Below are 22649 nucleotides of genomic sequence, written 5' to 3'. Positions count from 1 at the left end.
GTCAATGGGTAATGGGAATAAATATTCGAGGATATATTCGAAGTTAGTGAGATTAGGATGGAATTCTGGGGATTTTGACTATTTTGCCCTCGGGGACGTTTTTGGGTACCCCGAGCCTTGGGATTTGCTTAAGGTTACTTGAACCCTAAGTAACCTCTCATAATCATATAACTCAGAAAACTCTCTCGTTCTCTCTCCCATTCTCTCATACCAGTTCGTTAGCGTTTTCTAAGGAAACTTGAGTTTTAAAGCTCGGATTCAAGCAAGGTTAGAGTCATAACGATTATAGGGAAGATTATAAGCTTGATAGCCAGGGGAGTTAGCTGGAAAACAACTTAATCAGAGGTAATCTAAGCTTTAAGTTTATGAGTTTTTTTCCCTTAAGTTTCTTAAGCTTTGATTGGATTTTATGGTTTCGGTGAGTTTTTGATTCGTTTATAAGTTGAGTTTTGTTTCCTGGGAAGTACTGATGATGTTTTGGGATTGAATTATGGGTTTGGTACTGTTTTGGGATGATTTTGAAGGATTTGGCTCGGAGAAAAAACTGGGTTCGCGGAGTCGCATCATGGCCCAGTTCTTGGGCGTCGCGACCCTCATGAACCCAGGGGCCTGGAAGTTATCTAAATCACTATCGCGTTGCGATGCTTGAGGAGCAGTGCCGTGGCCCGAATCCAGTGTAATTTGGGCTGGGCTCTCTGTTTGGGTAGAGTCGTGGCTCTAACTGTGGGGCACTGCGGCCTTAATTGAGGGGTGTCGCGACGCAAATAGAGGGTTTTGAGTGCGAGAACTCAAACTTAAGGGCTAGGGATCGATCCTAATACCCGGTTTGGTAGAATTCGATGTCCCGGAGGCTAGGACTCTGTCCAGAAGCCTTTATTTGCTAGTTATTGACAAGATTCTATACTTGGTTATGACTAGGTTATCGCTAGGGGCTCGAAACCAGGATCGTGCTCTCGGGTTGTTCATTCTTAACCTGTGCTTAGACCAAAGGTAAGAAAACTACACCCAATACGTGATGTACGTGATTAGGGCTTGACCCAAATGTTGAATATAGATTTGATTAGGGCTTGGGCCTTTGAGAAGGTGCATGATTATGATTATGCTTGTGATTGTTGATTAAGCATGTTGAATGCTCTGTATCTGGATATTTTCTACATGATATATGCTTGTCTACATTATCTTATTGAAAAGACTCGACTTATAAGTCAAGAACGGAAACAGTGCGTTGAGCGTTGGTCGAAAGCATTGACTTATAAGTCAAGGGAAAAAATAGCACGCTGAGTGCTGATCGATATGGTTAGGCTAATCAGGAGCGCATCATACGCTTGTCCGAACCAATAGTCGTGGAAAATTCAGTGCCAAGTACGTGGGCCAGTTCCAAGGCTGGTTATACAGAGGATAGGGCAATGGGCCCGAGGGTGACTTATTTTTCCCATATCCTAGGGTTGGGCCCTGGACATGACTTATAAGTCAAGAACGACATTAGCACGTTGAGTGCTGGTCGAAAGCATTGACTTATAAGTCAAAGGCAGCAATGGCGCGTTGAGCACTGGTTGATATGGCTATGCCTAATCAGTAGCGTATCATACGCTTGTCAAACCTAATGGTCGTGGAAAATTCAACGTTAGGTATGCTGGGCCAGCTCCAAGGCTAGTTATACAGAGGATAGGGCAAAGGGCCCCGGGGCTACTCATTAGTCCCATATCCTTGGGCGCTGAACCCCATTATGATTCATTAATCATGTATTTTGGGCAACAGGCCCCGATATGATTCATAATCATTTAATTAGGGCAGCTAGCCCCATTTGACGTTGTAGTCATTAATATAAATGGTATGCATGCATGAGTATAGTTATTATTTCTAGGCACGCTTAATATGATTTGGTAACGTGTTATTAATTGGTTATGAGCATGATTAAGTTTTCTTGCTGAGCCTTGGCTCATGGGTGCTATGTGGTACTGGTAAGGGGAAAAGGAAGCTGGAACATCCATGAATTGGAGAGCTTCGGTGATGATGTATACATATGCAACTGGTCGACTACCACAACCGAGGTTTCTCAGAGGAACTAGGGTCAAACCCTATTTTTCCCCTTAGGTCGGCTGGTTGTAACTTTTCAATTGTAAATAACCTTTTTAAATGTTTTTTTGGGATCTCATGTATGGAAGTAAATGTTTTAGTGAAAGGGTTATACCTTTTGACCAAAAAATTTAACCCTAAATCGTTATTCGTGTTTAGCTACACGGTTATGGCCAAATGACTCGTTTAGCGAGTCTAGCACTATTTAAAATACATAGTGTAACGGTCCTTGATTAGGAGGGTGTTACAACTACTACTCCACTTTTGTCACATTATTAATGGCTTATCCATATCTGGAACTACTTCCAGATTAGTATAGATTTTCTAGCCATACTGCCTCTTTAGTTGCTTCACAAGCCGCTATATACTTGGTGTCCATGGTTAAATCTGCTATACTGGATTGTTTAATACTTCTCTAGACCAAGCTCTCCAACCAAGAGTGAACACTAACCTAGACGTCGACTTATGACTTTCTTTGTCTATTTGGAAATTAGAATTAGTGTATCCAGTCAGGTTTAACTCACCCCCTGAATATACAAGCATATAATCTGTAACGCCCTGGATAGCCAAGGCTGTTACACTGGGTGTTTATAAAAGTGCTAGACCTGCTAAACAAGTCATTTAATTGAAAACGTGTTACTGAAACTATAACGGAACTAAAGTTAAAAGATTTTGGTCTCAAAAGCCACATTTCTTATAAGTAACATTTTCTATTTACACGGGATCCCAAAAACAATAGAATCAAAACCATTTACAAAAGATTCGAGAATTAAGTACAGTATTAGCCATAATAAGGCAAAATAGACAGTTGGGCAATCTCTGTCCTGATCCACTCCTCTGCCATGGAGGCCGAACAGCTGACTATGTACATTCAACCCCGCAGCTCTCCATCTCAGGATTGGTCCAACTTGCCTTTGCCTTTACCTGCACCATGTAGCACCCATGAGCCAAGGCCCAGCAAGAAAACACAATAACAGAGCATAAGCATGTTGGAGATGTACCCTGAAAGCATATGTAGTAGACAATGTTTTTATGAAATAAATAAATAAATTGAATTTGTTATGCATATATTTTATGGACTATATTATTCTATGATAATATTATGTAAATATCAGGAAAATTCCTAAGTTCATGAATGTAATCTCAAACGCGTATTAGTACGAGAGGATTGTGTTTGAGATAAATGAACTTGAATAGTTCGCAGTAAAATAAAGTTATGGAATCTTTAGATTAATTACTGCAAGTACGGTCCACTAGTATTATGAATACATGTGATCTAGATCCGGATCACTAGTGTGGCAGGACACTTTAGTGGAGGTGCTTTATATATTAGAGAATATATAGAACTGGACCAAATATGTTTATTAATAGTTAGTTAAATACCGTTTCGAAGTATTAATTGAATATATCAATTGATGATCATATACAAATAGATCTTAATCCTAAGGTTACTATGAACTCCTGTTTATGTTATATGAGTTCTTTGATTCACTTGTTAGGGTCTGTCAGAATGATCAGGCTAAAAACTTTTGTTTTGGGAACTCATTAATATAGATGGCTGGGGACATAGTATACAGATATGGAATTTATACCTTATCGCAAGAGATTGAATGATGGTTCTCTTAAGGGTTGACTTTTGGGACTGAAAGGTTATTGAGCTCAAATTCATAATTTAGTTATGAATTAACCTTCACTAGTAGAGTCAATGGTACTTAAGGAAACAAGACATAATTAAAAGTGTAAAACGGTAATTTTATTCCCGATTAATTATGAACCATTATTAGAGGGTCAAGTTGTATGCAATGATTAAATCAATGGACGCTTTATGATTATAAAGTACTCAGTAAATGAAATGTCTATAATTACAAGAGTTCAATCTCATATTTATAGTGGAATAATCATGAGATTAATAAATTAAGATTATTTAATTAAAGAGTTTAATTAATAATCTCAAATTTATTGGAACTTGGAATTATAGGTCCATAGGTCCCCATAGCGGCTCTATCAACACTGTTCAAGGTAAGAGTTGATATGAAGGGAAAATAGTTTAAAGACATATATAGGAAGAAATTTGTTCTTCAGGCCAAATATGCAATTATATGATAATGGTGATTAATTAATTAATTACAAAGTAGTTGTAGTTAACCAAATTAATTAATATTTAATTATTATATAATTTTTGAAATTATATTAAATAATTAAATTAATTTTCGAAATTTAATTAAATAATTAATTAATTATAATTTTTTGAAATTATAATAAATTAAATATTTAATTTCGAAAATTTGGGTTTAATTAATTAGTAGAATTAATTAAATATCTTTATTTGAGTGGGAGAAAATAATCTGATAAGTTCAAATTGGATTTGAATTTAAAAGATTAATATTTATTCAAATAATTAATTGTATTTAATAATTAATTAAAAAGATAATTAATTTGAATTCAAATTTGAATTAGTTATCAGGTTGTTAGATCTTATCTGACAAAGTAATTTGAATAAATAATTAAATAAAATATGAAAAAACAATATCCCTAGAAATTAGGAAGCTACACGTTCACACACAGTCCAGGACTGTGTGTGGCGTGTAGCACCAGTGTTTTTTCAGGGATGGGATTTTCAATTTTATTTATTTAATTAATTAATTAATGGATAATTCGAAAATTGGTTTTTGGATTTTTTCATTAATGGAATAATTAATTAATTAAAAATTAAATTGTAAAATGGTTACAGATTTAAATTTTAAATTTTGAATTTTTTTCTGTTAAGGATGACTGATCAGAAAATTATTCAGATAAGATAAGTGAATAGAGTGAGACTACTCTACACATTCGCTCTGTGAAAAATAGAACGATAGTTTTCTCTCTCCCTGAAAATAAAGAACCAATTCTCAGGCCTATTCTCTTGATCTCATGAGTTGAGTACATCAAGAAGAATCACAAATAAACTATCCTTCATTCTCTAAGTGCCCACACATTTCTTGAGGTGTAGAGAACGCTTTGGAAGATCTTGGTGTGAGTACGTGGAGCGGCTTGGATAGGAAGATTGTTCTAAATACGAGAAGATAGCAAGGACACTTGATAGGCTTCAAGAGGTATGATTTCTATCACTATCTTGCTTATGATTAATGTATGTATATTAATGGATCCGCATATTTAAAGGTAGTTTAAATATGTTACAAAATTTTTGTTGTACACTGGGCCAACAACACCACCTTTCCACTGCGTATTAGGAAACTCGTTCCTAACAAAGCAATCAACAGACAATCCAATATCTCATAACACATAAACATGTTCTCAACAGTTTAAGCATCCATAATAACCAAGTATTCAGCACACCAAACATATCATTTCATAACAATAATTAGTTCACAAATGATAACTAGGGTTAGTGCCCTTAGGCCGCGCCCTCTGTTTATCCCACTGACTCCGGCCCGCTTAAACCGAGCTTAGTGAATATTAAGCTGTCCTCAGCTACCAGTGGCCAAGTCGCGCCCTGTGCGCAAATATTGTATATAGCACCCTTAGGCCACTCATCACATGCCCCATGGCATAATACCATCCTTGACATTATACAGATATCGGGAACACTTAGTCCCATCACAAACATATAACCGGGTGCTATTTTCTTACCTTTAAATTAGCTAGCTTTGTTCACTTTGATCCTTGAGCAAGATCCCCCTTGAGCCCTAGCGCACACCTAGTCACAACCATAGATCAAAATCATCACCAAACCTCAAGTTCGAACCCTAACCTCGGGACCAATCCCGGGCCCTTGGGAAGCTCCAATTCCACCAAACGAGGTGGTGGAATCGAACCCCGGGCAAAAACCCTTGAAAATAACTCAAAAACCCATTTCTGGAGACAGGGTAGCGCTACAGTGCTCTAAGGAGGGAGCTACAACACTACAAGCAGAACCCTCAGAATGCTTGGCCTAGCGCTACAGCGCCCAAAGGCTAGCGCTGTAGCGCTAATCACAGACAGCAAAAACTGCATTTTCCCTTCCTGCGATTTCCCCGAGCCAACCCTTACCAAAACTCTTCCAATCCTCAACCAAACTTAAAAGCAAGCTTATTAACATATTACACTCATCCCAAGCATCACAATCATACAAAACCTAACCACATGCACCCCTAATCCCAAAATTCACCATAGTTGTTCCTAGACTTCAGAAACTCAGCAAAACAATCAAAACTTCAAAGTTTAAAGCTTAGAATTTTATACCTTTGATGGAAATTCAACTTTAAGTTAGCCTCTAGACCTCCTTAGCTTGATCTTCCTCAATCCTTGGCTTTAATTCTCCTAAAGTTCCCATCAGTTCAGCTTAGACACCATAGTTCAAACAATCCAAACCAGAAACTGAAAACTCCAAAATCTTACCTTAAGTGATGGTGCGTTCTTGCTAAGCCCTTGCCAATTCTTCAAGCCTAGCTTAGAATTCTTGTTGCTCAGCCTAACCTAGCTCCCCTCTGAGCTTTGCTCCAAGAAAACTCAAGAAAAAGATGAAGGAAAGCATAAACCGACCCTTGGAAAAATGCCCTGCTTTCTTCCCTTTCTTTTTCTTCTTTTTCCTTCTTTTCTCAGACTTCTACCTTATTCTACAATTACCACTAAGCATAAAGCCTCAGCAATACCTATCTCTTATAAGCCAAATGACCATAATGCCCTCCCCTTTAATCCTAAGTCTTTTAATCCACCTAGGCATTTTGGTCACTTCGCCCAATTCCCGCTAATTCCTCGAGTGTCTCTTAATATTTTCCGCTTACTTCCCGATACCTAATTAATCACCAATTATATTCCTCGATGTAAAAATAGACCCCAATATATTCTCTAAATTCCCATTTATACCCCCAGGCTCGCCCCGAGCCGGGTATAAATCCCCGCCGTGACTTTTTCGCTAATCTGCTCACTAGGATCGTCTCGAATCACAGATCACAGATATATCCACATAATAATGTGGTCTCAGCAATTATCGCATATATATACAGTTATGCCCTTAACGGGCCAAAATTATAATTATGCCCTTTCTAACCTAATCAGGGCCCACATGCATACTAATACACATAGTCATGCATCTCAAATATTCAAATAGTCATATATCATACTTTTAATCATTAAATCACATATATTCCAATTATGCCCTCACGGCACACTAATCTAGGCCCTTAAGCCTCATTAGTAAATTTGGGTCGTTACATAATCTCTCATTCTCCTAAGATACTTGAGAATGTGCTTTACTACAATCCAGTGTTCCAAACCAGGATTTGATTGATAACGACTCACAATCCCTACTACATAGCATATGTCGGGCCTATTGCACAACATAGCATACATTAGACTCCCAACTGCTGAAGCATAGGGATAATTTCTCATGTCCTCTTCCTCCTGAGGTGTCTTTGGACATTGCTCTTTGGAAAGAGTAATTCTATGTCTGGTTGGTAACTGACTTTTCTTGGAATTCTCCATAGAGAACCTTTCAAGCAACTTATCTATATAATTATCTTGAGAAAGTGTCACGCGCGTATTTTTCCTATCCCTTGGGATTTGAATTCCCAGAACATAGCTCACTTCGCCCAAATATTTCATTTGCAACTTTTCAACTAACCACTTCTTTACATTTGACACTGTCTCTAAAGTTGCCAATGAGGAGAATGTCATCCACGTAAAGAACTAGGAAAACCACAACTTTTCCTTTGATATATTTATATATACATGATTTGTCGACATTCTGTTCGAAGTCATATGTTTTAATTGTTTCATTAATGGTGATATTCCAAGTTCTAGAAGCTTGCTTTAATCCATAAATGGATTCACACCTTTTGATCTTCCCCATTCTTGATGAACCCTTCTAGTTGTACCATATAGATACTTTCATCAAGATAGCCATTAAGGAAGGTTGTCTTGACGTTCATCTGTCATATCTCATAATCATACGTGGCAGCCATGGATAAGAGGGTGCGAATGGATTTCAGCATGGCCACAAGAGAAAATATTTCTTCATAATCAATACCTTCTCTCTAAGTGTATTCTTTGGCTACTAGCCTTGCTTTGAAAGTCTCCACTTTCCCATCTACACCTTATTTCTTCTTATAGATCCATTAGCACCCAATGGGCCTGACATCTTCAGGTGGGTCTACAAGTTCCCAGACATAATTGGAATATAAGGATTCCATTTCTTGGTTCATGGCTTCCCGCCATTTCTCATTTTCAGGATCATCCATAGCCTCTTTAAAGGTTAATGGATCGTGCTTGTCTATATCAGAAACAATGACATGTGCCTCATGTTCATAGCAAACAGGTTGTCTCACAATCCTCCCACTACGACATTCCACTGGGGTTTCCTTTTCAGGAATAGTGATTTCCTCAGTTTTTCATTTATCATTTAATGATGATGATAAATGTGATGGAATCTTATCAGTTGTGACTTCCTCCAAAACTACTTTGCTCCGAGGTTTTTAGTTATTCATATAGTTGTGTTCAAGTAAGGTCACATGTGTTGAAACAAATATATTTTGGTCATTGGGACTATAGAAATAACCGCCTCTTGTTTATGGAGCGTAGCCCACAAAAATGCACACTTCAGACCTCGAATCAAGTTTCCCTGATTTAGGTCTAAGAACATGAGCAGGACAACCCCAAATGTGGAAATGGTGCAAACTAGGTTTGTTATCATTCCACAATTCCAATGGTGTTTTGCTTATGGTCTTATATGGGACCACATTCAAAATGTAAGTCGTCGTTTTAAGTGGATATCCCCAGAATGAGAGAGGAAATGAAGAGTAGCTTAACATGGACCTGACCATATCCAACATGGTCTTGTTTCTTCTTTCTGAAACACCATTTTGTTATGGCGCTCTAGGTGTTGTGGGTTGGGATAGAATATCATGCTCCAGCATGAAATCTTTGAATTCTAAATCCAAATATTCACCACCTCAATATGATCGAAGTTTCTTAAGAGTCTTACATAATTTCTTCTCAGCCTCAGCTTTGAATTCTTGAAACTTTCCAAAGGTTTCATATTTCCTAAGCATTAGATAAGTATGATCATATCTTGAGTAATCGTCACTAAAAGTGACGAAGTACTCATACACACCTCTTTCTTGTACATTGATTGAACCACAGACATCGCTATGTACAAGCTCCAAAGGTTCTTTAGCTCTATTGTCTTTTGTTGAGAAATGACATTTTGTTATTTTTCCTTCTAGACAAGATTCACAAACTAGAAGAGTTCACACTCTTAGTTCTCTCAAAGGTCTCATCTTTTGTTAACCAATTTATCTTGTCTAGTCTTATATAACCAAGTCATGTCAAAGATATGTGTCATCGTCATTTGAAACTTTTTGTCTTTTGTTCCCTTTCGGTTCAGTTACTTTAAATAATTCCGAGTTATTTAGCGATCGTTCATTAGGTTTGATCATATACAATTCATTTGTTTGTTCCACTTCACAAATTTTGAAATCATTCTTTGAAATAACAATCGCATTATTATTAAAAGAAATATTAAAAAATTGTTCATGTAACATAAATAAAGAAACTAAGCTTCTAGAGAATCTATGAATAAAATAAACATTATTCAAAATAAGATAATTGTTCCCAAAATATAAATGGATTGTTCCCTTTGCTCTTATCGAAACGAGCGCACCACTCCCAACTCGTATAGTCACCTCGCCATTAACAAGTTCTCTTGATGACTCATGTATTTGCATAGAATAACAAACATGATTAGTGGCTCCTGAATCTAAAACCCAGGATCATATATCGTCTTCAACTATACAAGCTTCAAGTACAAGCAAATCAAATTTACTTTTATTTTTTAGCTCACTAAGATACTTTTTACAGTTTCTCTTCCAGTGACCTTCAACTCCACAGTGGAAACACTTTCCCTTTAGTTCTTTCTTCCAATTTTTTTTTCTTTCTTTTTTTCCTTACTTATTTTTTCTTCCATTTTTTCCTTTTTCTTTTTTTTTTCTACCAATTTGTCCTCCATCATTTTTTTCTTTCCCTTTTTCCATTCTTCTTCTTCTTCTTCTTCTTTTCATTTTTATTGATTTATCTATTTTTTTCTTTCATTTGTATTGCTTTTTTTTTTCATATTTTTTTAGTTTTCTTTCCTCTATTTTTTTTCATTTTTTCCTTATATTTTTTCTTCATTTTTGTATTTATGGTTTTCTCCTTCTATTTTTTTTTTCTTTTTTCACACATATAAGCTTTTTTTTTCTTCTTCCATTTTTTCCTTTTTTTTTCATTTTTTTCTACCAATTTTTTCATTCATCTTTTTTTTTTCTTTCAATTTTTCCATTATTTTTCTTCTTCTTGTTTTTATTTTTATTCATTCATCTGTTTTTTTTTTCCTTCATTATTTCTTTTGTTTTGTTTTTTTTTCGTCATATTTTTTTAGTTTTCTTTCCTCAGTTTTTTTCCTTTTTTTTCTTCATTTTTGTAATTATTCTTTTCTCATTCAATTTTTTTATTGTAACCCTTATTGGAACACCCAAATTTTGAAAGAAAACTAATAAAAATATGAAAACATGAATGGATAACCAGTTACCCTGATGGGAACATTCAAATTTAGAAAAAAAAATTATATGAAAATGTGAATGGGTACCAATTATCCTAGTGGAAACATCCAAATTTGGAAAAAAAATATATGAAAACTTGAATGGGTTACTAGTAACCCTAATAGAAACATCCAAATTCGGAAAGAAAAAAAATAGATATGAAAATGTGAATGGGTAACCAGTTACCCTGATGGGAACATTCAAATCCAAAGGAAAAACAATCTAATGAAAATGTGAATGGGTAACTAGTTACCCTAGTAGGAACATCCAAATTTGGAAAGAAAAAAAATTAGATATGAAAACTTTAATAGATAACCAGTAACCCTAATAGGATTATCCAAATTTGGAAAGAAAAAAATAGATATAAAAAATATGAATGGGTAACTAGTTACCATGATGTAAACATTCAAATTTGAAAAGAAAAAAAAAACTGATATGAAAACATGAATGAGTACCTAGTTACCCTGATGGAAACATCCAAATTTAAAAAAAAAAAAACATATGGTAACTGGTTAACTATGTTACTAAATTCATAGTTACTTCTTCTTCCTTTTTTAATGAAGTGTTCTTCCTCTTTTTCCTTCAAATTTGATGTTTTTTTTTTCATATTTAATATAAGTAACTGGTTACCCCTCTTATAACAGAAGGTTACTCCTCTCATGGTAACTGGTTACCCCTCCTGGTACATGTTATTTAGCCTAGCTCTAGGATTTTATTTTTACATAACTGCAAAGATCAATCAAGTAATTGGTATTATGGGATAAACCAACTTTTATACAAAAATATGGGAAAATAAACCCATAAAAGTGAAAATTCTTAAAAAAAAAAAAAGTCATAGATTAACTATTGTTTTGAAAAAAGTCATATTTTTTCACATTCTATTAAAAATCTCATATAAAATGTAATTTCCTATTTTTTTTAACTACACAGTGAAGGGCTTGAGCCTAGAGGCCTAATTGAGGCCTAGGCCTGCGCACTGTGCGCGACCCAAATGCTTATGAGGCTGCCTTTAGTCAGCCATTCCACTCTCTCCACCGGAGTGTGTATGCCACACGCCACCCTCGGCCTCCTAAACCAACACTTTAGTACCTTAAATTAAACCAACACTTTTGTTATTTGTAATTGTAATAACTCTAATTATTTTAGTGAATTTGCTTCACCTCTGGACAATGTCCTATAGAGTAGGTTGTGAGAAATTATGGCTGAACCATGTAAAAATGATTGTGTCATTTTTATCTTTTCTTACACTTAATTATGATTCAAATCTGATTTTAATTTGATAAATTGATTGTGAAATTGATTTATTAGTTGAGTAGCCCTAGTTAACTAATTTTCATATAAATATATATATATATTAATTTTCTAAGAAAATTGAATTTAATTCAAAACATAATTTAAATTATACTCTGATAAGAAATATCTAAAATATTGTTAAATATTATTTTTAACTAATTAAATAAAAATAATGTCTAATTATCTATTTATTTAATTAAATAATATATAATGCAAATTCAAACTAATCACCCAAATGGTCAAGCTAAGCCTGGATGGGCAATCCATGAGGTCATGGAAATGTATCCAAAATCCAACACATATCATATCATACAAGAAAGAAATCAATGCATAATTAGATTACACGTGTGTGGGACAGGTTTTGTTGGACGTTTTGGTCTAACTGTCTAAGTAACTAACAAGAGTGATGAACGCGTGGGGCACACTATTGTTCCATTTTATTATTATTAGTTTTAGGCTGAAATGCAAAATATCCAAAAAGACTTTTGTCTTCTGGCTCCAGAAAACGTGGAATTATCTTCCCTTTTTCTATGTTTTTCTACATTAATAATTTCAAGAATCTCATCATCATCGATCAACATGGTTGTTACATATTCCCAAAAGACTGAATTTGATGGGAGAAGATCGATCATCTTCTCTATTGCCAAACAACAGAATCTCTCACCGTGTTTTCCGACCCCACTCCATTATTAATCATGCCAAACATTAAATTCACAGGAGCTTGCTTCTTTGTAGGGCAGTCACATGTTGCTAGTTGCTACCGCTGACAATAGCATTATTTTGGAACTCGCAATTATATAATAATAACAAAAAAAAAAAAAATTAATATAAATATAAGGGAATTTTTGTTATAAGGTTTGAGGGCTTTCAGTGTTCTCAATCCGTGAACAGTTTTCGGCGCGATTTTTTATTATGACCATGTATATTGTAGCTATTTAGAGCATCCTGTAAATATTCAGAAAATTTCGAATAATTTATAGTACCGAAAATTAGGTTCAAATATGTTGTTGCACGCGTGACTAATTTTTTTATGTGCATGGAAAACAACATATTTAAACCTAGTTTTTGGTACTGTAAACTATTCGGAATTTTCTAAATATTTACAGGATGCTCTAAATAGTTACAATATACACGGTCATAAAAAAGTCGCGCTGAAAACTATTTACAGGTCGAGAAATCCTGAGAGTCCTACCGGTAGAGTGTAAAGTGAAGCCCAATTGTCCTATAAATATATATATATTTATATATATTTTCCCAATATTTACGAACGATGCCATATATTATTACTAATAATTACAGTTACGAGTTTACTCTAAAAAAAAAATTACTATTACGAGTAGCTTATAATCGGTTTTACTTCTATAAATAAATAATGTCATTGTTTAAAGTGAGTTTAGGTCGATCTAGAGCTTGACCCCATCTTTTGATTCTTACTAAGATTGAAGTAGGAGAACCACACATTCGTAGTCTTGGATTCGCGCGCGTATCAATTATATAAGACATTGCCACTGCTCTGTACACTCACCACAACAATTTCTAATATTCTCTCACTGCATATATATATATATTTGAGGCTTGTAACAAAGCAGGTGTATATTTACTAATATTAAATTAATAACTAGCTTATTATATACTTACTATTGTTTATATAAGCTATAGCCATATCCCATGTAAATATATTCCAAGTTTCATATTCTTTTTTCACTACTCTTTCTCGAGTTGTTATGGCATTTTTTAATTTAAAAAGAAATCTTCTGGTGTGCGCACCCATAGAGTATGGAAGCTTGGACCAAATGGTGGCCTCCATGGATGAGGCAAAAGCACAGGGAGCTGACCTTGTGGAGATTCCCATTCATTGTTCGTTGTCTCTTTCTAACATTTCTCAACTTGAGAAGCTCATCAAACAAAGAACTCTCCCTGCAATTCTCTCTATTAGGTATCTCTCTCTCTCATCAATCATATATTCTTAATTATCTATATATATATATATTGATGTGTTTGATTATTAATTGTTTCGCAAGAGCTTTTAAGTTTAAAAAAGTAATATATATAAGAGAAAACCAAAATAATAATTGAGCACAAACACAAACTCTTATAGTTGTTACTTGTTGGTTCCAATTGATGAGCAAAAATATCTTCTGGTTGTTTCTGAACTCTGTCTGCTTGCTTTTACGTTTTACAACTACGTAAATATGAGTAGATAGATAAAAAAAAATTACTTTTTAACTCTCAAGTTTTACCGCTTTCCCATTTTTAATTTTACATATTTTACTCTCTTAATGTTTGCATACCTGACCATTTTATCATTGTTCGTAAAAAGATGGAGTGAACATAGTCTATAGAATTTTTAGATAAATGAATCTAAAATGGATATTGGGTTTTCTATTATTTTTTTTAATTAGAAAAATAAAAATGACATGCGTTTTTTCAACTCTGATCACTTATCACATGGTTCAACTTAGATCACTTATTACATGTAGTTGGTTTTTTTTTTCTGAAAACAAAATAAATCTACCATTAGGGGCCAGAGATAAGCTTACCTTTATGATTGTGACTTAGCAAAGTTCACACTTTACCAACCAAAAGTTTATTTTATTTGTCTTATTCATTGTTTTATCGAGGGGTTCATAATTTTTTTGCCATTCGATTAATCTGCGCAATCTAACCCGATTAAAATGCAATCTGAAAACTCAATTATTTTTCTAATCTGCCCAATTATTACATTGAACGGATTAGAAATTGATCTCAACTCGTCTAATGTAATCCAATCCGTTCAATTAAAAAAAATATAATTTATTTTTTAGTTCTTAATAGATATATAATTTATATTTATAAATTAGTTAATGAGAATTTTAGAGATTGATATCTTTGGAATTTAAATTTAATTGTGTGATGTTTAAATTCTAAATCAATTAGTACTTTAAAAAATTGTTCAAATAGATAAATACTCAGGTTAAATTTTGTTTCCAATTAATTTATGATATTATATTTTTTATAATAACTCTAAACTATTTTATGGAAAAAATATATATTTTCCTTTTAAATTTATTTTTAAATCTTGTAATTACTCTTTAATATCTTCAAAGACATATTGTAGACACACGAATCTACAATTGAATTGATCGAAGGTGGGCACCGGCAATCTGTACACAACAAAAGGGAAAAAGACCGTAAAGTCTTTGGGACACCAGAGTGGTGCCGACCAAAGATACTCTGACGGTCAAGTTTGTAAAGTAGTTCGGAATAAGTAGACTGGAAATAAGAGTAAAATACTTAGCTAATGTCGTCGTCGGAAAGGGCGGAGATTGATTGAAAAGAGAATGCTTAAAGAGTAAGAATTGAGATAATTAAGAGTTTAGTGCGTAGTCTGTGATCCTTCTCTGAGAAAGATCTCTTTCTTAAATAGGAGTCTCATTTGGGAGAGTGAACAACACTTTCTCCGTAAGACTTGGTCGAACGAGGCGTAGAATGACACATCTTCCAAGATTCTCTCTATCTTGCCGTTGGGAGAGTGTACAACGAGTCTTTTGTGTAAAGTGAACTGCTTGGAATGAGTTTCAAATTATTTATTGACTTTGTCCTTCTAAGTAAGCTAGACTTTGCTAAATGGGCTTGGATATCTATACGATTTGGACTTACGTACCCTGGTAAATTTAGTCTTGGGCTGCTTCACGAAGTTTGTAGATTATGGCATATTTGTAGTGAATTTAAACATTGAAATAATTTAATTAAAATTTTAGATTGGACGGGTAAAAAGATCCCTCCAAACCCACTAATCCAAACACCCCTAGTTTTATCACTTAAAAGAACACAACACCAAAACAAAATGCAAATTATTATATTAAGAAAATAAACCAAGTATGGCCAAAGGGACAAATTAAAATCTAGAAAGCATGATTAAAATTTGTCATTTTCATAATCAAGGACCGGTGGCAATAGTGGCTCCAAGAACACTGCTTTGCAAGTGTTGAGAATGGCTTTTGAATTAGATGTAGAGTTCGTAGAAATGGAGTACGAGGTATTCTTCTCTTTCTATTTTTATCACTTATACATATATTTATAGATCTTTTATTAGTTTACTTATACTTAGTAATATTTTTCTGTATTAGCTTTAGCTAAAGTGAAACTTCATTTCAGGTGGCTTCTGATATAGCCATGGTCGAACACATGCCTGTAAACAGCCAAATAATTGTATCGAGCTATGTAAATGGTAGCAAACCCTCATCAGAAAAACTTGGTAATCTTATTGCGTGTATGCAATCCACTGGGGCAGATGTTATCAGACTAATAGTTGAAGTGCATAACATCACCGATGTAGCCCCAATTTTCCAAATGCTTACTCATTGTCAGGTAATTGAAAAGAAAAAAACAATTCTATTAACAATAAAAAGAAAAACTTGTTTTCATTTTCATACTTCCAATAACACCAATTTCTTCATTTTTTTTAATTATGAAAATTAGGTGCCATTAATTGCTACTGCAGTGGGCAGTAGAGGTCTTATAAGCCAACTTTTGGCACCAAAGTTTGGTGGATTTTTAGTGTATGGTTATCTCAAAAGCCACCCTATTCCTGGCTTACCAACTTTGGCTAGCATTAAACAAGTTTATGAGCTTGAACATGTAAATGAGTATACAAAAGTCTTTGGCCTCATTTCAAATCCTGTTGGCCATAGTAAGGGCCCTATTCTACACAACCCTGCTCTAAGACATATTGGATACAATGGAATTTATGTTCCCATGATGGTTGATAATGTCAATGAATTCTTCAAAACGTACACAAGCATGGACTTTGCTGGTTTCAGGTATGCTTGAGATATCGAATTTACTTAAACAAAAAGGTCGTTAAAGTTTGTTTACCTAATTTCATGTTCTAAATCAGAGCTTATTTTAGTTGCTGGCATTTTTAATTTACACTACAATCACATTGTTGTTTTTCCTTCTTGGTGGAACTAGTGTTGGAATACCACATAAAGAAAAAGTGGTGAAATGTTGTGATGAAGTTCATCCACTGGCTAAGGTTTGGACATTTTAAGTGTTGTTAAGTTCACATAATTTCTGGGAAGATGAGACATTATTTCCCTTATGAATTTTGTTTGGAATGGGTTCTTCTTCTTGATTTTCAGTCCATAGGAGCTGTAAATACCTTAGTAAGAAGGCCAAGTGATGGAAAGCTGATTGGTTACAATACAGATTCTGAGGCTTGTATTACTGCAATAGAGGATGCACTAAGAGGTACCACTACATTACCAAAATACTTAATTCGTTTCATTTATCCTTTCAATTCCGTAATCATTCTTAGGAGAATGAGTAATCTGTTCATGGTTTAGAAATTTCTACCATTGAAACAGATGATCATATTCCAGTCATTTGGATTTTAATGTATGAAACAGAAAGGGAAGTCGCAGATGGGGTTGTATCACATGCTTCTTCTCCGATTTCTGGGAAACTTTTTGTGTTAATGGGAGCAGGAGGAGCAGGAAGAGCACTAGCTTTTGGAGCAAGAGATAGAGGTGCCCGGGTTGTGATATTCAACCGAAATTACGGTAGACCACATTGCTACTCTCTTTTTAGTAATTATATTTAGCAATTTCCGTATTTCTGACCTGAGTGTCTTTTAAAATAAGAGAGAGCAAAAGCTCTTGCATTGGCAGTTTCAGGAGAAGCTCACTCGTCTGAGGTTTTAGACAGCTTCTGCCCTGAAAAAGGAATGATATTTGCAAATGCATCTTCGATTGGAATGGAACCAAATACAAATGAAAGTCCTATTTCAAAGGTCGTTCTCTCTCTGCATAACTTGGTATACATATGTTAAAATAAAGTATTTTCTTACGTTTCTACACTTGTTCAGGAGGCATTAAGAGCTTACAATCTGGTTTTTGATGCTGTTTACACTCCGAGAAATACAAGACTATTGCAAGAGGCCGCTGAGGTTGGGGCCATTGTGGTGAGTGGAGTTGAGATGTTCATCAGACAGGCCATTGGTCAGTTCAGCTTGTTTACTGGAGTTCCAGGTATAAATCCTATGCCTTTGTCCAGTTGATAACTCTTTTCCCCCAACTTAATACTAGAACTTAAGGGTTTTAAAATTCAGATAATGCATATTTATCCATGAATCACATCTTTCTTATATTTGAAATTTTATGCCTGTTTGCAGCTCCAGAAAATGTCATGCGCAAGCTGGTTGAAGAACAATTTTGAGTATTGTAAGAAGTCCTGCTGAGAGTGTCTTAAAGTAACAACCGCGTAGAATTAAGCAAGTTGAGACATATTGTGGAGGGAAATATGTACATAAATTTATGTGCATTGTAGTGAAAAAAATTAAGATACTCATACCCGAGCTCACTTGCTGTAATCTCCTTAACATTTCTCAAAGTTAGACATTGAAAAATATATGTTTTCATTGCTCCTGATTTGGTATGGGGAATTTAAAATCCAAACTCTTGAAAGACGTAAAAGCTCCATCCACTACTAAATTATGACCACTTACGTACTTAGCCTCATCCGACACAAGGTACAGGGCTGCATTAGCTACATCATCTGGCTCACAATTTGCTCCTTCCAAAACACCCGTACTATAAACCATTTCTGTGATCCGGCGATCATCAAACCCCGGGAAGAGCCGACGCATTTCATCGATCACAAACGGAGTCGGTACGGCAAAGGGAGAGACGCAATTGACCCTTATTCCGTACTTGCAAAGCTCAGCAGCCACAGACTTCACAACTCCTACAACAGCAGACTTGGAGACAGAGTAGGTGTGCTGCGCCAAGCCCCCCATGACTCCCGTGACGCTTGCAGTGCATAGAATTGAGCCAGTTTTTCGTGGGATCATCACACGGGCAGCGTGTTTAATCCCAGCCACCACTCCTCTGACGTTGATGTCGATGATCCTATCAAACACCGCCATGTCCAGGTCTGCAATGTTCAGAGGAGTGTTGCAGGGGACCCCTGCGTTGTTGTACATTATGTCGAGCTGGTTGTGTTGGAAGACTGTGAAGTCCACGGCCGCGGAGATATCAGACTCTTTGGTGACATCGCATGCTATGAAGGTCGCGTTTGGACCGAGCTCCTTCGCCGTGGCTTGGCCGAGATGGTGTTGGATGTCTGCTATGATGACTTTGGCGCCATTGTTGATGAATTTGGTGGCAGTTGCTTTCCCTATTCCGCTTGCTGCTCCTGTGATTAGTGCCACCTTGCCATCAAGCCTGTTATTTTCCATAGTAAAGAAATTGTCTCAGGCTAATTAATGTGTCGACTATAAGTCTGGAAGAAAGAATGAACGTAAAGAAAGCAACGTAAACATCGCCTGTAACAAACGGTAATGTTATTCACACACGACAAGACGATAACAATAAATCTTGCATATTGTAACAATAAACAATGAGTGAGAAATAACAATAAATCAAAAAGACGGCATTACACCAATCATAAAACGATAAAAAAACGAATAATGCTATAAAATAAATTTTCAGGAATGATTTAAGAAAGAATAAGAAAAAAAAACAACGGCAAATTCATACGCAAACGACAATACTAACATTCAAAGTTACCACTTATTATAGAAACGGCAATTCTATAATAAAAATATAAATAAACGAGACCGTCTCTTATGGACAACAGTTACATTCAAAGAGCAACGCTTTGTAAGCAACAGTACTACAGGAAACTAAAAAAAAATTGATATTCATACAGTCAACTAAAATATTGACACAACTTTTCCACTAAGAAAAAAAAAGGGCGAAAATTCTGACAAAACGACAATGGGTTTAGAAACAACACTAAATCAAATGCAGTGCAACTACAATAGTGGATATAATATTTAAAAAGGGGAATTTTTCAAAAATATAACTTTTATACAATTGATGTGCAAAAATATGGAAGTTATACTTTTCTTAATTTGTATGAGAAATTTATTAAAGAAAAAGTTAAAATATGGGAAACACAATTAGTAGCTAACTAAACTATGGAAATGTCACATTTTTTTTATCATAGTTATGTTTTCTTTGATTTTGAAGATAATTTTTTTTTCCATCATTTTTTTTTTTTTTTTTTTTTTCCTTACTTGTATTTTCTTCCATTTTTTCTTTTTTCTTTTTTTTTTCTACCAATTTTTCCTTTATCATTTTTTCTTTTCATTATTCTTCTTCTTCTTTTTATTTTTATTCATTTATCTATTTTTTTTCTTTCATTTGTATTGTTTTGTTTTTTTTTTCATTTTATGTTTTCTTCATTTTTGTATTTATTATTTTCTCCTTCCATTTTTTTTTTCATTTTTCACACATATGAGCTTTTTTTTCTACCAATTTTTTCAGTCATGTTTTTTTCTTTTCATTTTTCCATTATTTTTCTTCTTCTTCTTTTCATTCTTATTTATTCATCTATTTTTTTTTTCATTCATCATTTCTTTTATTTTTTATTCATATTTTTTTTATTTTTGTACTTATTCTTTTCTCATTCTATTTCTTTTTTTTTTCACACATATATTTTAACATTACATAATTATTCTACTATTTTTTTATTTATTATCTTTTATCATTGTAATTTTTTTATAGTTTTTTCCACTATATATAAAAAAAAATTCAAATCAATTTTTTCAGCATTTTCTTTTTGTTGTAACACTTATAGGAATACCAAAATTTGAAAAGAAAACTAATAAAAATATGAAAACGTGAATGGGTAACTGGTTACCTTCACATTCTTTGTGTGTATATTTCTGATGGTAACTGGTTACTTTCACGTTCTGGTTCTGATGGTAACTGGTTACTTTCACGTTCTGGTGTGTGTATATTTATGGTTTCTTTGTGGTAACTAGTTACTTATGTTACTAAAATCATAGCTACTTCTTCTTCATTTTTTAATGAAGTGTTCTTTCATTTTTTTCCTTCAAATTTGATGTTTCTTTTCATATTTAATATTAGTAACTGGTTGCCCCTCTTAGGTAACTGGTTGCCCCTCTTATGGCAGAAAGTTACTCATCTCAGGATAACTTGTTACCCCTCCTGGTGCATGTTATTTAACCTAGCTCTAGAATTTTATTTTAAAATCAATCAAGTAACTGGTTACCCTACTCAGAATTTGAAAAAAAAAATGTACAATCTTAAAAAAACATGTTTATAATAAATAAATAATAATTTTAAAAACAATTCATATTACAAAAAAAAGAATTTGCAAAACAACCAAAGAAAAATTTAATATAAAATTAATAATATAAAAAAACAATATAAAAAAACAAATAACCTAAAAAAATAATTATTAAATTACAAACATACCCTTCCAAATTTGATTAAAAGTAAAATTATGGCATAAACTAACTTTTATACAAAAATATGAGAAAATAAATCCATAAAAGTGAAAATTCTTAAAAAAAACCATAAATTAATTTTTTTAAAAAGTCATATTTTTGCACACTCTATTAAAAAGTCATATTTTTTTGCACACTCTATTAAAAATCTCATATAAAATGTAATTTCCATTTAAAAAAAAAAGAATTCAAAACGGTCCAGCATTAAATGGCATATTAGAAAAAACGGTAGATGTTTACGTTTAAAAAAATAAAAACTATATTTCATCGAGCCAAAAAAATAATAATAATCCCTTCTTCTTTTCAAAAAGTCCCTTTTGGTATTCGTCTCAACCTCAATTCATCTCGGGTAAGCATGGGAACGAAACCCAAATTGAATAAAAATTGAGAGTAAAAAACAAATTGACTAACCTTCCATTTCGAGTCTGAGAAGACAATCCTCTGATGAGGCATGTCGGAGAAAGCGAATCTCTCAAAACAGTGATGTTTTTCCTGTTTTAAACAATCATTTGAGTAAGGAGGAAAATATATATATGAGAAATCAAATAAGAGTCGAAGAGAATCCGCTTTTTCGTACCTTAATAATTTAACACTCAACATTCTTATTCGCATATAGAGAGAGAGAGGCCTTTTTCAGTTGTTCGAAGAGTATATTTATCCCTCACTCAATAACGACTACACACCCACTATCTCATTATATATCACAAGAAGTGAGAGAGAAAGTCAAGGCCCAATAGGTAGAGTACGGTTTGCTTAATTGTATGGGAACGCTACTAAATGCACAAAATTTGTTAATTTTGGACTCTGACGAGTTTATAAAATTATGATGTTATTTTGTCATAGATGTCTTTTGTTTTATCAGTATCTTTTTTCTTTAGTTGGTTAAAAAGAATATAATAATTTTCTGTTTAGCCCGTCACTTCACACATAAACTTTTTTATGTGAACCAACTCTAATAGGAAACCCTATACTGGTATTAGCCTTATTGTTGTAGGTACAAGGGAAAAAGGTTGAAATCTGGTTGAGTTTTTGAAGATCAGAGAAGAAGCAAAAGCTTGGATCAGACACTAACTGAAAGGATTTCAGTCAGGTCTTTGAAGGGAGTTCAAAGAGAGAATTTTATCGAAGCTTGTTGTTTTAGATTTGTTCTTTCACTGTTCTTTACTAATTCTTGATTTTGTTGTACAATGTACAATCTGAATAGATACATTACGAAATATTGTACAAGTATTCTTAACAATTTATTGTATGTTTTCAAATCTATGATAATCTTTCTTGAGTTAAGAAATTGAAGTATCTTTGTTGTGATACTTACGTTTATAGTGATTAAGTTTCTTTCATTAACAAGTAATATGAATTTGTCATTAAAGTAGCAAATCCAACTTCATATTGGTATCAGAGCATGGTTTCTAAGATCGATATCT

The 22649-nt window shown here is 33.9% G+C and overlaps 2 protein-coding genes across 3 annotated transcripts; one reads left to right on the top strand and one right to left on the bottom strand.

The window, feature by feature from the left end:
• The first annotated feature begins 13459 nt into the window (after positions 1–13459).
• LOC133793991 (bifunctional 3-dehydroquinate dehydratase/shikimate dehydrogenase, chloroplastic-like) lies at positions 13460–18372 on the top strand. 2 transcript variants are annotated; one of them, XM_062231192.1, is made up of 10 exons: positions 13460–13860; positions 15849–15942; positions 16062–16274; positions 16386–16726; positions 16878–16941; positions 17048–17156; positions 17273–17467; positions 17549–17697; positions 17773–17935; positions 18079–18372. In XM_062231192.1, exons 1-10 carry the CDS (start codon positions 13649–13651, stop codon positions 18120–18122), a joined length of 1584 nt encoding a protein of 527 aa, XP_062087176.1. In that variant the 5' UTR covers positions 13460–13648; the 3' UTR covers positions 18123–18372. The 2 variants fall into 2 exon arrangements, with proteins under 2 accessions (XP_062087176.1, XP_062087181.1); XM_062231197.1 differs by having other exon boundaries at positions 13462–13860; positions 17315–17467.
• Positions 18174–21969, bottom strand: LOC133794008 (zerumbone synthase). The gene is made up of 3 exons (XM_062231202.1): positions 21803–21969; positions 21637–21717; positions 18174–19129 (listed from the first exon to the last, which is right to left on the bottom strand). The coding sequence occupies exons 1-3, from the start codon at positions 21835–21837 to the stop codon at positions 18322–18324; spliced, it is 924 nt and encodes a 307-aa protein (XP_062087186.1). The 5' UTR covers positions 21838–21969; the 3' UTR covers positions 18174–18321.
• Positions 21970–22649: the final 680 nt, after the last annotated feature.

The sequence above is a fragment of the Humulus lupulus genome, chromosome 1 (assembly GCF_963169125.1).
Source record: "Humulus lupulus chromosome 1, drHumLupu1.1, whole genome shotgun sequence".
Lineage (NCBI taxonomy): Eukaryota > Viridiplantae > Streptophyta > Magnoliopsida > Rosales > Cannabaceae > Humulus > Humulus lupulus.
The sequence above is the reverse complement of the archived record's forward strand: the minus strand, read 5'-3'. Positions and strand labels throughout refer to the sequence as shown.